The sequence below is a fragment of the Caenorhabditis remanei genome, chromosome X (assembly GCF_010183535.1).
Source record: "Caenorhabditis remanei strain PX506 chromosome X, whole genome shotgun sequence".
Lineage (NCBI taxonomy): Eukaryota > Metazoa > Nematoda > Chromadorea > Rhabditida > Rhabditidae > Caenorhabditis > Caenorhabditis remanei.
Genome location: NC_071333.1, coordinates 6,524,128 through 6,539,759, shown reverse-complemented (window position 1 = coordinate 6,539,759; position 15,632 = coordinate 6,524,128). Strand labels below are relative to the sequence as shown.

Genomic DNA, 15,632 nt, shown 5'->3' with positions numbered 1-15,632 from the left:
ACCCAAGATTCGATTAGCATTTGGTGTTGAAGCTTCTGCAAAACTTTTGGTCCAAATTTCTAGAGGAATCTTCTTGGAAAACCAAAAAAGGGGAGACTGATGAGAAACTAAATACTGTTTTCTGATCCGAATCGAGTGGGAAACTGGAGAAAAGAGATCTTTAGGTGCGGCCCATCGTAGACTTAGAAGGCATGTAAACGATCCTTTCCCGACAATGTTTACATTTGTATGTAGTTAGGGAGTGGCTCACTCGACTTTTGCGCCGAAAAGTGGGAGGACTAAAACTGAGAAGGGGGGGGGGGGCGTCTCCTCTTCTTGTGAATTGATATTTTGGTTTCTCACAATGCGCACGCATGGCCATCAGGTAAGTGATGCTTTTCACTAAAAGCGGGGCCACCCCGATGGTAGGAAAATAATGGAAAGCGAAACTTGACACCCGTGTGTCCAACCAACATTTATAGAAAAGAGACTAGTTCAGGCAAAAGCTTCCTCCTCCCAGTCTCATCCAAAGACCTCCGAGGTTTTCTCTTTTTTCTCCTCTTTCATACCATCTTCCCACTCTCATTCATCTTTTACACTGTTCTTGTAAAACATACAAAAGCGATACACACCATAGACATACATACACACAACACGGCTTCTCGGTTTCGTTTTCGTTTTCCGATATATGAGCATCAAAAGAACCATAGATCAAAAGGGCATACGGTCCCTGGGAATATCGAGCGAGATGGACATCTAAAATATTGCGCATTATGACATTCTAACATCTGCCGATTCGATGTGGTCCCTCCGTTGCATGGCAAAATACACAAAAATTTGGTGAAGAAGTGGAAAACAGCGGGTGATTGTGATATAGGACGGGACACCATGCCGACGGAAAGTTTTTGATGTGGATATTTGAATTAGCCACCTGTTATGGACTAAAGATTAGAGAATAGAAGAGCGATCAGCGGAGAAAAGATGCGAGGCTTTTACTATGGCAGGTTTTTAGCAAGATTATGCATGTGAAATACGTGAGAATGAAAAGTGGAGAATGAGAGGACCGGGTTGAGAACTAGATGTATTGGTCGGATGTTTGGAGTAAATATATCTATTTATATGTATTCTGGATATTCCAAAGATCTTATAGTGTGTACTAATACATCGGTGTTTCCTGATTAGTTACTTCATCGGATAAACATAATAATTCAAAATAGGAAAACATTCTTCAACTAATTTTTAGCTAGTCTATATAAAAGCAATTATTCAGTTTTGCTCAAAATATCAAATACTGCTATGATCGTTTGATGTAAAAAAACAAACCAACTATGAATACAGAATAATGAAGCCTCTTTTGTTGTCCAACGATATTAGCGACGTCCACCCATCCATCGCCTTACAATAACCATTGCGGCGCACGCTCGCACGACGGTATGACGGACGGGACTAATGTAATGTTTCCAGGTGACCCGTCGCCCGCCCATTGCCAATTTCCAAGCTCCGCCCTCTAGGACTGTTACCCGGCGCACGATGAATGTCAATCTGCGTCCGTCCTAGGCGATAATGTTTGGGTTAGTTAGGTAGGCGGCGCCGTCCGGTCAGTTCGACGACGCACCATATCCAAATTGCGGAGAACAATAGAAATTGTTGGAAAAGGCCTTCTTCCTCATTTTTCTCCCTTCTTTTAGGCCAGCATCGAAGGTTCGAAGGCCGTTTCAGCGATTCAGGATTCGGAACAATTGCCACGGATTACTGTACTTACCCTATTTGCGTTCTGGTAATTATACATTTGTTCTTGTATCCGATGAGGATAAAGGCGAGGGCATGCGCGGTCAACTTCAGGCTTTGAGAAAACGACGGAGAGGATGAGAAGACAAAAAAGAATTGGAGACGTACATAAAAAGTGACACGTCTAAAGAGGAGATGAGATAATTCTAGTAGAAATGAGAAGAAAGTGGCTGCTTCATTATCCTACCACATCCTTCAATTTTCATCTATTAACGGAAAAGAGGATCGAAATGGATGATGACTAATTGAGAGCAATATACATAATTTTGATGGATGACACATGAAGAATTGTGGAAAGTACAGAGCAACAAAAAAAGAAGAAAAAAGGGTTATTCCTGGAAGACCAAAAACCAATCTGTATCATCAGATTCTCAAGGAGTACACGCAATTATTACACGTGCGCAACAATCTCACCTCATCATCAGTAGGCCTTCTCTAAATTTGCGCTAATTCTAGTGCAGGTGGTCCAGGCACATCTCATATTTAGTGAGGGTATTACATCATTTTACGCATGGGGTGATTTTATTTGCAGGGCTACTGTAGTTTACGGTACATGCAGGTTTATAAGCTTAGGCAGGATCAGCAATTAATACTAATGATGTTGGCTAATAGGATTTTCCTTTTTTATTCATTCAATTGCATCTTTCTCATTTTCAACAAAATTTATTACCCTTATAATAATTTGGTCTGCTGGTTGGCCTTCAAAAAAATAATTTTTTGCTGAAGCTAGGATGCTTAGAATGAGATAAATGGGATTCAGGTTTCTTTAAGGTTAGAAGGTTTCAAATGTCGTCAAGAATGATTTTAGAGGAAAGAAAAGAGTTTATAGAAATATAAAAAAACGTGCCAAGTTGAGTGAAGAGTCGATTGAACAAATAGGAACACATAAACACCCCCTCCATCCTACAGGACGCGAATTGAAAAGGCTCGGCCCTGTTTGTTGTGGATACAGTATATTGACACGAGAGCTGTGAAGAAGAACAACGAGTACTTGTACCTTTGGAAAAGATGCGCGTTCGGTTTTCCTTATGGCCGGGTCAAACTCGGGCCGATGGAGCGATAGAAATCGGTAAGACGCAGGAATCATAAGCCGCGATTGAAAAAGTTGCTCAAATAGAAGACGGAGCATTATGGCCAAAGATGGGGTGTCAGACAGAGCCTCCCTCGCCAAAGACGGATAGATTACCGGAGTATAGAGGCATCATCTTCTGCTGCTGCTACACCAATATGTTTGGACGAACATAAACGAATAAATGAGAAGACAATGGTGCTTGAGACTACTACTATTTTTCCAACCACACATGGCGAAGCAAAAGAACGAAAGATGACTTTTCTTGCTCATCATTTTCTATCTTCTGTTCTTCGTTACATTGAAATAGAAACGAGAATGAGTTCATTACTCGGCGATGTTTGAACTCTAACGTTCAACAACAGACCTCCTTACATACATTAATAAAAATTTAGCGGTCTGCCCCCCCCCCTTGTCTTCCGCCAACCGGTCTAAACGACCTACACCAGAGTGGTAGCAGATGTGCTGAAGATTTCTCTAAGAGGGATATCTAGAGCATTCTTCTCTTGCGGAGACCTCTCTTCTCGTTGAAAAATTGCCTGACATGAAATTCTGATCCTTCTGCCATCAAACTGTCCGGGGTCAATTAGTTATGCGCATCTGGACCGTAACTTTGAATTGTCGAGAGAAGAGGCCGTACTAGGACATGAATATTCGAATAGTGTTTGTACAGTCCTTTATTTTCCTGATATATCAACGATGCACAAAGAAATGTGCATAGGTTAAGCAATCAGAGAAGAACGGATTGGCGAGTGAGGTGTCAACGTAAATTACCCACATGGAAAACATTGTTGTGAGGTTGGGATTGAGGTCAGACATATCCGGTAAAAATATTTCAGAATCAATATACCTCAGGCCAACTCATTTGCCGGTTCTCACAATCTAATCCCATGTATCCCTTCTCAAATTTTTTTTCCGATCCGACACAAGTCCCTACTAATAAGCGTCCTGAATAAACCCAATATAAAATAAAGAATAAGAAAAATAAGAATGGGACGAAGAAGACAGGAAACGATTGTTCAATGAATCATCCCTGCCTGAAATGGGTGATAAGTGCGGGAAACTAGCGGCGCATAAAATAAAAGGACGGTATTGCGGGGACGATGATTGTAAACGGACTAGCCGGCAAGTGGAAAAAGCAATGAGTCACATAGGAAACAACTTTACTCTTCTATTCTCTCTATCCTTTATAAATAAACTATGAGGAACCGGAAATTGGAAAAAATGGGTTTGTGGGAAATGTAAATAACAATATTATTACATTTTAGTCTTTATTTGTTGATTTATACTAATGTTTCTTAATGATAACCTAGCTGATTCAATTTAAAGATTGGAACGGTATTAAATCAATGCTTCACTGGTCGAAAATCGGATGGAACTCATTAACACGCGGAAGAATTCAAAAGAGAGCGGAGTTATTGGTCTGGACAGAACCGAGATAAAACGTCCAAGCTTTATGGGTTTTTTCCAAAGAAAAACTGAGAGAAAGAAGAGGCGAAGGAATGGAGAAAACAGAAAAAGGTTCTCAATTTTCATTCCTTTTCGCCTTCTTCGGAAAAGACATCCAGCTTTCCAATTCTGCTTTTAATTTTGACTTCTGTCTTCTTTCCGCGAATGGGGACACATACATTTTTTGTTTTGAACGGGAAATTTTGAATGAAACGACGTGAAGAATGACAAGTTAAAAAATACCGGTTACCATATACCTGGATCATCTGAATGTTAGTATTCACATTGTTTTGTAAACATGACTTTTGGTTTTTTTTAATATTAAAGAACAATGCTCTAAAAATTCTCAACGCTAGAACTCTGGAATGATAGAAAGATTCCCGGTTTTTGTATCATATTCAAAGCGAAGACCGGAGACATTGACACAAATCATACATCTTTCAAAAACTGATTAAAATCGTCATCATTATCGTAAATCTCATTTCCATTTATCTTATTTAGTGGATTCTTCAAAAGCCGCCAAAGAGGTTGTTAGTCACGAAAAAAGTAGTCGGTCGGAGGAAAAGCAGAGATTCTGGGTCACTGAATGTTTCTTAGTCGAATGTCCCTATTAAAGGGATTTTTGAGAGAAACTAACCAATACTTTCAGTAATTTATATGTTCCGTCAGCTCTCTAGACTCTCAAGATTAACTGAGCCAGGAACTCAAAACCTCTAACGTCTTGACACTTTTGGAAACAAAACACCATCATTCGCCCCTCCTTTTCCTCCACTTCAATTTCTAATCCTAACATTCAATCTAAATTGTGCAACTGACGTTTTTGAAGAAAAGATGAGAGATGGCAACGACAACAGATTATTGCATCCATATGTCCATTCCCTCCTTCGAAACCCGAACCCAAACCCACATTATGTCTTTGTCACTACTGTCTTCTTACTTGCCCCCAACATTCGAGAAGAAGAAGAAGATATTTGATGGATTCGGTCTGCTAGACGGGCTTATGCACGAACAGACACAAAAACAGAAGAAAAAACAGAGAGAAAGAGCATAAGACTAGAATGTTCTATTCTTCAGTAGAAAGTTCCCTTATCCATTTGGTCAAATTGAATTCTCTAGTAGTGTTTTCCACTTTACGACGTTGGTATGTTAGTAGGTACTTGATGTGCCCACGCCACAGTCTCATTGGTTCCAGAAACCTACACAACCAATTCCAATACTGATTTACAGTACACCGGTAATGTGATGTGTTTTCCATTATTCTCTCATTTTCCACGTCCAAGAATAGAACCAGTTCAAATGAAACGAGCTGACTAACTGACTGGATTCCCCATGTCCGACAGTCACCAGTCACTGCGGGGCCACATAATTTATTGTTCTCTTCATCGAATCAGTATGATTCGGTAATTTGTCTATTGTGTGTGTGCTCCTATCTGTTTTGCGCAACCAACCGGACCGACTGACCCGTTGTTCAGGCGCAAAAATAAATGACCGCTGTTTGGACACGCGTGGAGTACGGTAGAGGTTTATTTACTATTTATGTAGGTGGACTGAAAATTTACATTTTGTTTACATCAGTCTCTTGGTTTCCCGTTTTTAAAGCTCCAAAGAGCCATCAATCTTCGAAAACAGTCTGCTACGTATAGGCTAACATTTTTAGTTGCTGGGATACTCAAGCTATTCGAGTTTAAATTTGGTTTCGTGGTTGTCAACAATAACAAAAAAACCGAAAGTGCCTCATTCATGACAATTGTCTGATTCTTACTTCTCGGTTAGCACGAAAAACTCATATATACGATGAAAAAGAAAAAGCGGCAACACAATAAACTGTAAAAATGATGAATTGTAGGCAAAAATACTTTCTCTAGCAAATCTCTAGATGTTTTTCACTCTTATTTTATGACACGGTCCTGGCGCCAGCTGCATGACACCTGTGGACCTCTAAGGCGCCATTGGAGAACACCTCCTGCCGCATCAAGGTTTTTGTGTTCGATAGTGACCTCTTCTACACACCTGTCGCTGCTTTAGGCACATGCGCGTATATCCTTTCAAGTCTAGAGAGAAGCGATATGAGAACGAACGGTGTCAAGTGCTTAACCCGTTGAGAGCCTATGTGAATTGGCTTACCAGAGAAAACGAAGAGTAAAACGAGCGGTACGACGAGGCGGGCGACGGTGGACGTCAGCTTGATCCAGTTGATGTTTCCGACTCGGACTGTACTGCTGCACCAATTATTAGAAATAGGATTATAGGGGGATGAGGCGAAATTCACTGAGCAAGACGATCAAATTGAGAAAAAGAGCTTGAAGAGAAGTGGTTGAAGGGCACCAAACTCACGAATGTCGACTGACGACGGCGGCGCGGGCAACAGGAGGAGGGGAGCGAGGGGTGGAGCCAAGGCCCTTCAGACCGACATCTACATGTAGGACCAATTGTAGATAGGCGGAGCATTTGAGATTCTAGAAAGTTCTTTCTCTACTGTCTCTTACATTCACACAATGACTAGTAATTGGGGCGCATTGTATAGTTGGAAAACTAGAAAAAGGGCAGTGGACGTAAATATACTGAATATTGCTTTTTAATCGAGTTAAAGTATTTTTATTGGAAAATTCTTGAGATTTTCTCACGACTTTATGTCTTGTGAAAACAAGTGCAATCTGCAAAATTTTCTATACTGAATTTAGTACTTTCACCGACCAGAAATCACAGTTTCTGCAATTTCCTAAGTTAATTTCAGGAAGTGATTGACAGGCAACATAAAACAATATCCTACTTCCGCTTTGCCTACTTCCAAGAGTCATTCTCACTAGTGGAGGTGATAATTAATAAACGTCGATCTGGATTTTACGAGTTTGAAATTATAGACCCGGAAGTGGTGTAAGGAGCCATAAGACCTATTGTTCAGATAAGTATAATCATGAAGGTCTCAAATCAGAAATGCCTATAGTTCCGGGTTTGAATTTTATAAATGGATAAAAGGGACTTGAACATTTGTTAATTCAGAAAAATGAACCAAAAAAAATCGCAGTAAAAACGATACTATCAGAAAACAAATGGAGCTCAAATTTTTGATATAAAACCCACTGCGAATGAAAAACTGTTTTAGGATTTCAGGTCCATCTTATAGGGTTTTAATATCAAGAAATGCCACTATTTTCTTCAGCTAGTCTCAGAATCTGTCCAGTTCCGTACGTTCATCTAATAATAAGAATTGCTCTCAGTTATTTTACACCATTGTGTATTTCATCAAAGAAAAAGTGAATCTCACAAAAGTCAACATTACATTCAGAAACGAACGAGTATGATACGGCAGTAGCACACACAGATGTCGGCTCTTTTTCTTCTTTTCACATCCAATTTCCGTTTTTACAGCTACCGTATCTGACGGCAGCCGGGACAACTAGAGATCGAGCTCGCAGCTGTCAGCATGTAACTCATCAACATAAGAAACAATTTTTCATGTCTTATTCTGTTTGAAGTGAAATTTTTGGAGATGCATGCGCGGTGCTTGGGAACTATTGGCAACCGATTTCATCATTCTTTCGGAGTTTTTTGTTGTAGGAACTCGTGGGACGAAAAAAAGAAAGAGCGAACATGTATAGAAACAGAAGAACAAACGTTTCGATTATTGCGAAACATTATGCTGGACACGAAAACCTCGACAAGACAGGTTTCTTGAAGTAAAACCCATCGGGATTGGTTGTGTAAAAGGGTAATAAAAATGTGGAGGTGAAGATGGGGTCCCCCGTCTTCGTTCGACCGACCACTGGAAAATGTGCGCGTTCTACTTGTCACCACTTTTCAGAAAAATGTCTTCCGGAAATGCGAACCTATCAAAGTAACTTATCTATCTTTCAACTTTCATATTCTTAGTTTTTCGTCTCTTTTGAAAATGTCATTTTTAGGGTCCATAAACCATCAGACGTCCCATAATCGGGACTAGTACAGGGGAATAATGGGCAAGTATGTTTATGACCCTTTTCCACTGGTTTACCACCGTCGTCTTATGAGCTTCTGATGGGTTCCCCGCCGGAAGATAATCGTCATTGTTCTGAAATAAGACATAAGCACTGAAGGAGATTGTAGGATATGGGCAAACCACGACAGCTTTGACTTTTACAACCCACTCTTAGTAAAAGGGATTTCTCTTTTCATTCTTCCTCGGATTCGTTTCATGTTGAAAATGGAATTGAAATGGATAGACAAAGGGAAAACCTAATTCTATATAGTCTTAAATTATTCGGGTATTTAGCTAATGGACTTTTTACCATGACAACCTGCACCGGTCATCCACTTTCTTGGTCATACTTTTGGTCTTTTCTTCTTTTTATTTTCCGACTTGAAACCAGTTTTATATGGGTCCGAAATTAACTATGCGTGCAGGAGTAGAGTGTATACCTCATCTCACCTATATATGAATGAAAGGAATGAGAGGAAAGTGTTTTGAGGCTACGCTGCAATAGTAGCAGCAGCCAACGGGTTGGTTGGTGGCGATAATTATTATTTCACGGTTTGCGAATTTCTCTGGATTTGGGTAGGAAGTCAACAGAAACATAGCACGTAGGCTAGACTAGAGATGAGAGAGGGACAATTAAAACAAAATAGTGTTTGTTGGATAAAACGGTACGTACAAAAGAAGAACCAGAAGCCAATCTCCCAACCAGGGTTTTTTAAATTGGCGGTTACAGAACGGACACTAGAGACAGTGGACAGACGGACGGCCAGAGGCCATGGATTCACATTCGACAAAAACCAATTTTATTGTCAACTTGAGCGATAAATTATTGGGAGTGTGTTGTGTGGAATTGAGGAACAGGAAGAACGTTTTTAAAAATGTCTCTTGTTTTTATCGAATTCTCAGGGATTTGAGTTTATATTTTCTATAAGAAAGTTCCAAAACTGAGTTGAGCCAAACATGCCAAAAAAGTCAACAAATAGTTATTGCTCCTAGCCTCGTTCCATGCCAATTTTTAATTTCCTGCTCTCTCTGATATTTCATTAGTATTCAATTTCCTCTCCTTGATACAATAATAAATCAAATGCTGCTCTAGCTATCTGACCAATCCATTCATACACAATCATTTTGTTTTCAGTGTTTGCAATTCTAACTTGCAAAAAATTGTGAGAATGCATTTGAAAATATTAATACAAACTTCACACTGATGTGAGATGACTACATTCAAAACGGAAGAAATATGTGAAGAGTCTATCCAAGTCGGCTGGTCAAACACGGTGGAAACAAAGATAATAGAGAAAAGGGGATGAGAGGATGTATGCAACAAAAAAAATGGGTAAGGGTGCATGTTATCCAACAAGGGCCCTTTCTTTGGCGGCTATTCTCTTGTTAAGAGTTACGACATAACAACACAGAAAGGGTTGTTGGTATAAAGAAGTTCAGGTGGTCAAATTTCTAGAGGTGAGGACAAAATGTGGGTGAGAGGTACGGAGATTGAAGATGAGAGAAAGGGATATTAGACAAGAGAAACATTAGAAGAAGAGCAACATGTCAAAATCAAAATATTTCGAAAAAGTTTTATGTGGTCCTCATGTCTCAGGATGATATGAAATATGTGTAATTTTGTCTCTCCTACAATCGTGAATAGTTTCTCAATGCTTTTCCTGAAATAAAATAGTTGTATTATGAATATTAGTTGGGAATGTTCCATGATAAATAGTTGTACTCTTTGTCGTTCCAAGTTTTCAATTTTTGATTTCCACCTCTTCAACCAAACGAAACAATCCATCTATTTCACAATCCGATTTCGTAAGTCATTTATACTGTAACCCACGCTTTCTCATACAAATTAATTTCAAAACGCATATTTTGAAATTCGATTACGAAAGCTTTTCACCTCGTTTCTCAAACACATTCTTCGATTACAATCTACAAACCAAGAATTTCGAAATCCATATTTCATCTCTTCGTAAAAAGTAATTTGTCAAAATGCCCAATATATGCTCTTCAAATGGAGTAAGGTCTTCTCAAGGTCCTATCGCTTTTAGTGTTTTTATGCTGCAGGTGGCAGGTAAACCTCCACGCGCCTCATTTGGCTCGTCCCATCATTATCCTTGTTTTTTCATCCTCTTTTCAACCATCCAAACTGCGGATCCAATCTTTCCTTCACCGCGAAAGGTCGTTTCGATATCCAAAATATTTAATTACTGTTGCGCCTGTCCTCATTCGCCTATTTCCAAGATCGTCTCAGTTACCACCTCGTGCCCTTTAATGGGTATGCAAAAAGAGGACGAAGAAAAAAGGGCCACGGTTCAGTCACCATCTCAGAAAACTGAAGGAATGAATTGTGAATGTGGTCTCACATTAGTGAGGGGACGATTTCCAAAAGAAAACAATTGAAGTTGTGATGAGTACATCATGACGTTTTTGATGTATTCAAGTGTCTGAATGTGAGTGACACAAAACTAACAAGCACCGCGTAAAGTGAAAACAAATGAAAAAGAGAAATTGAAACTGTATTCTAACAAAAATCGATTAATTCACACTAAATTATACTGAATATATTGGATATTATTCGAGTCACTTAGTATCCACGGCGGTTCACTTCTTTGACAATTTTCCTTTCGCGAAGTTTTTTCATGTGACTTATGTACCTGCGTAAGTTGGTCTGAAATGATTTTTTTTCTAAAGTTATTCAGCAGGTATTACCGGGTCATCAGCAGCAAAATCCACACGAATCACAAAAACGTCCTGCCTGTGTAGTTTCCTCCATGGAACACTATTATATGGGAATTTTAGCACTTCATTTTCTTTGAAGTTCTTCAACTGCGTATTCGACTCGAGGAAGGTGACCACTGTCTGACGTTTTTAATAATTAGTGGAGAATTACTGGTTTTTTAAAGTTTAAAAATACTACTGAATAAATTCTAATAACTGTTCGAACAACACTACTTCGGGAAACTTGAGATGGGTTAAAATTTGATTTGGATGAAGGCGACGCGCAACAGTAATTAATTTTTTTTTTAATTTGAATAATATCTTTTCTGAACAATTGCTATAATCAATCATTTTCAATTCATGCAGTAATTTTAATGTCTATCATATTTTCAGAAACAAGCAGAACTCACTTCTTTAGTAGTTTTGATGGATGGAAATTCGAAAACATCTTTGTTTGTATCCAAGACAAAAGCATATATAACCGTTTTATCTTTTTTCTGGGAATTGAAGTCCGTGTTTTCATGGACAATGTTTGACGGATGTCCAGATTTGTATTGGAACTTATGAGACGATGTGTACCTAAAATGTATCGTTGCAAACCATTGCTTTCAATGTTTCATAATTTACCATGTACTTGAGTCGTTTTGGTACAACCAAGGTATGGTTCCATAAACCGCTTTCCCGTTCAATTCTAAGAATCTGAAATTTAAAATTCAAGAATTGTACAATCTAAGAGACCTTGACGTACTTTCCAACTTCAGCTAATCTTTCTTCAAAAATTGGCGGAATGAGACCATGCATGTCAGGTCCAATGTTGAGCAGGAGGTTTCCATTACATGCAATGGTGCGAGCGAGTTTTTCAATTATTTCGTAGGAAGTACGAATCTCTTCTGGACGCATGTTTCTTCGGTGTCCCCAAGAATGCGTATCCATCATGTCGCAACTTTCCCATTTGACTCCGAGGATAACTTTTGGATCGTAGTTGTCAGCATAAGTCATGAATCCACCGTGAAGACCAGATGTATTGACTCCCCATCTGTCGTTGACGACGACCTTGTCTTTGACTGGACTGGAAAGGCAAAAGTTTAGAAAGGATTTTGAAGAAATGATTCACAACCACTCATAGTTTTTATTTATGGTAAGTTTGATGAATTTTGTGTTAGACGCAAACAAAGTCTACAATTTTTATATCACAGTGTTTGTTGTGCACATCTTATCAAGACTAAGATTTGGACAGAGAAGTGGAGATTACCAGTATACAATTAGACATTTTTAAAGTGAACATACCTGGAATTGTACAACCACGCCAAGAAATCCTTTGATTTCCAGTAGATGTCCGTTTTTCCCCAGTCTCCATCACTCCAAATAACTTCCGGTTCGTATTTTTCCACAATTTCAATCATTTGGGGATACGAGATGTTCTGAAAAATGTTTGAACACGAATCTTTTCTTTTGAAAAAAAAACTAACCTCTGGATACGTCGTTGTATTCTTTTTTTCATCCTCTAAAAACATCGGATGGAAGAACTCGAACTGAGAGAAATAAAGACCGAAATGTATGTCAGTCTGACTGAAAGCTTGTTTCAGCTCTCCGACAATATCTCTCTTTGGTCCCACGTCAACGGAATTCCAATTCCAAGAATACTTGGACGGATACATGGTGTATCCTTCGTGATGTTTCGAAGTGAACACGAAGTACCTGAATTTCGAAGTCATCACAAAAACTAGATTAGTTTTTCTTACTTGGCTCCCGCTTTCTGGACAACTTCAGCAAAACGACTTGCGTTGAAATATTCCGCCCTAAACTGTAAAAACATATTTTTATGTGATTTCGAATACAATAGTTTTACTAACTTGAGTGGCGAAGTCGGCATATGAGAATCCAGGTTGATAGTTTTTCTCCATGAACTCAACAACTTCTGGATCAGGGTTGGTCCCTTTCCATTTCCACCACATCCATTCCGATCTGAATCATCTCAATTTGATTGGTCATCCGTTATCATCTCAAAAAAACTACTGAGAGAACCAGAGATAAAGAAGAATGTTTTCACTTTTCGAAGGAGTCATTATCTCTCGAGTACGAGGACAGAAATAAAAATCTCGAATCGAAAGTGATAGAAAATTGAAAACAGTGTTCAGGTTGTCATTTGATAAGAAAAGAAAGTTCCTTGTTTGCAAACCAGTACTTTTTTTTCTTATCAATCAACAACATTCCATCTCTTTCGAACGTGAACTTGTCAAATTGAAAAAAAAAACTTACTTCAACGCCGGCACTGAGTAAGCACCCCAATGCATAAAAATTCCAAACTTTGATGCATCATACCATCGAGGAAGAGCCCTTTTGTCGAGGGAATCCCAATCGGGCTAAAAAAAAATTATTGATCGTATTAGTCACCAATTACACTTACAGTATAGTCCGCATTGGACAGTGGCAGAAAGATCAGCAGTACAATAAAGAACATCATCTTGATTGAGCTGAAATAATTCAACTGAAGAAATGAACTCCTGGTAGAACGAGGTGGGGTCGCAAAGCAGTTGCTCAGTTGTAATGGCACGAGACTTAATGTTTTTCTGGTATCAACCTAGCGGGTATAAACATTGGAAGATGCATCGTTTATCCGGAAAGTGTAAGAATGTTGGATCGAGCCAAGGGAACGTGATGGATATGTCGAATCGAAAAAGTGACAGTTCTTTGAAAGTTTTTAGTGCTAATCTGCTGAATTTAATGGTATGATATTACAATCATCAAAGGGATATGTTTTTTCAATCATCTGAAATTTTGTAGAAGATTACAATTTTAATTCACTTTCACCTTCTCCCTTTTCATCAACTTCAAACAATCATTTTGATAGCGGCGGCGTCTATCTCAAAATGGTAAAACTGACAAACACAATTATTGCCAAATTCGTCGGTTTCAGGAAGTTCACTGTTAACTCTGCACTCTCTATCATTGCCCTTGTTCCTTGCCAACCAAAAAAAGCCAAGAGAGAGAGAACAGAAACGGCCACAAATCAGGCGCCCAGCGCCATCCGCGTATCACACACTCATTATCTATCTCTCACTCTCTTTCGAACCTTTTTCAAGCCGCTCTTTGTTTCTCTAACTCATGTGATAACGTTGCCAGGACGTATCAAACCAAGAAAAAAGTGCGCGGCGAAAGGAGATGATTGTGTGGAGACGCAGATCATCTATCCACAAAACCTTTTTTGTGTAACGTTTCGGTAACTATCAACAGCTACCCACAGAAATGGTTGTGTATAAAAGAAGGCGTCGTTTCATCCAATGTATCAGTTCCATCTTTTCTGGTGATTTCAAAGGTAATTCACTTTCTAATCACTTCTTCTTCTCAACTATACTTTTACTTTTCAGATGACGATGGATAAGAAATTCGAAACCGAGAAAGTGAAGAGATTTGCTTTCTTTGGAATCGCCGTCTCCACCGTGTCTACTCTCACCGCTATTGTTGCCGTTCCAATGTTATGCTTGTACCTTCAATCAGTTTCTTCATCTCTTCAAGATGAGGTCAATTTCTGCCGTGTCCGTGCCACATCTCTTGAAGGAGAGCTTGCTAAGCTCAGCACAATTCGTGCACCAAGAAAGGCTCGTGCCGCCGAGGGAACTTGCTGTTCTTGCGGAGTTGGACAAGCTGGACCACCAGGACCACCAGGATTGGACGGATCCGCTGGAAAGGATGGATCTAACGGACGTCCAGGAAACCCAGGAGAGGATGCTGATGGTGATGACTACAAACCAGATGCCAGCCAATTCTGCTTTGATTGCCCAGAGGCTCCAGCGGGACCACCAGGACGTCCAGGGCCAGACGGAGAGAATGGAAACGCTGGAGAACCAGGACGTGACGGACTTGCTGGACGCCCAGGAGCCCGCGGTGGACCAGGATCACGTGGACCAGCCGGAAACCCAGGATCTGACGGACCAGCTGGACCAATCGGACCACAAGGAGGATCTAATGTTGTTCCATCTCCAGCTGGAGAGCCAGGATCCCCAGGAGCTCCAGGACCACAAGGACCACCAGGAGCCGCCGGACGCCCAGGACGTGATGGACAACCAGGAGCTCCAGGAGAGCAAGGAGGAAACGGACCAGATGGTGCCCCAGGAAAGCCAGGATCCGATGGACAACCAGGAGCCCCAGGAAAGGAAGGATCCCGCGGAGGATGCGACCACTGCCCACCACCAAGAACCGCTCCAGGATATTAAACCAAACGTTAGACATTTATATAGTCATTTTATATGTCTTTTTTCACTCAATGTGTTTCATCAAAACGAAATGAACTGCCACATCATAATGTTCTTATCATACTAAAAAAATCAAAAACGTAAGCCCAATGCGGGGCTCGAACCCGCGACAACCAGATTAAGAGTCTGGTGCTCTACCGACTGAGCTAACCGGGCGGCGATAGTATGAGGGGTGCATGCTGAATAAATAGTGTGAAGTTCACGTGTTGAAAACGGAGAGACGTGAGAAGAGAAAGTAAAAAGAGAAGGGGAAAAATGTTGCGTGTATTTGTGAGAGTGTACATGTGAACTTTTCTTTTCCCTCTCTGTTCCCCAAAATATTTCTCGGCGCGTTGTGTGTTGTGTAACATTCAAAGCGCTGTTTCATCCTTGTTTTCAGAACACAAAACTTAGAGATACAAAAATACTTCGGGCTCATTCTCAC

At 40.0% G+C, this 15,632-nt stretch overlaps 2 protein-coding genes across 2 annotated transcripts; one reads left to right on the top strand and one right to left on the bottom strand.

Annotated features, from left to right (window-relative positions):
* Positions 1 to 10,821: 10,821 nt before the first annotated feature.
* On the bottom strand, positions 10,822 to 13,419 carry GCK72_023245 (uncharacterized protein; the record flags this gene model as incomplete). The annotated part of the gene is made up of 10 exons (XM_053735305.1): positions 10,822 to 10,905; positions 11,366 to 11,534; positions 11,583 to 11,654; positions 11,704 to 12,024; positions 12,243 to 12,376; positions 12,425 to 12,653; positions 12,698 to 12,759; positions 12,809 to 12,920; positions 13,215 to 13,318; positions 13,363 to 13,419. The coding sequence occupies 10 exons, from the start codon at positions 13,417 to 13,419 to the stop codon at positions 10,822 to 10,824; spliced, it is 1,344 nt and encodes a 447-aa protein (XP_053578871.1).
* A 140-nt stretch (positions 13,420 to 13,559) lies between these two features.
* On the top strand, positions 13,560 to 15,169 carry GCK72_023244 (uncharacterized protein; the record flags this gene model as incomplete). The annotated part of the gene is made up of 3 exons (XM_003106707.2): positions 13,560 to 13,682; positions 14,200 to 14,271; positions 14,324 to 15,169. The coding sequence occupies 3 exons, from the start codon at positions 13,560 to 13,562 to the stop codon at positions 15,167 to 15,169; spliced, it is 1,041 nt and encodes a 346-aa protein (XP_003106755.2).
* Positions 15,170 to 15,632: the final 463 nt, after the last annotated feature.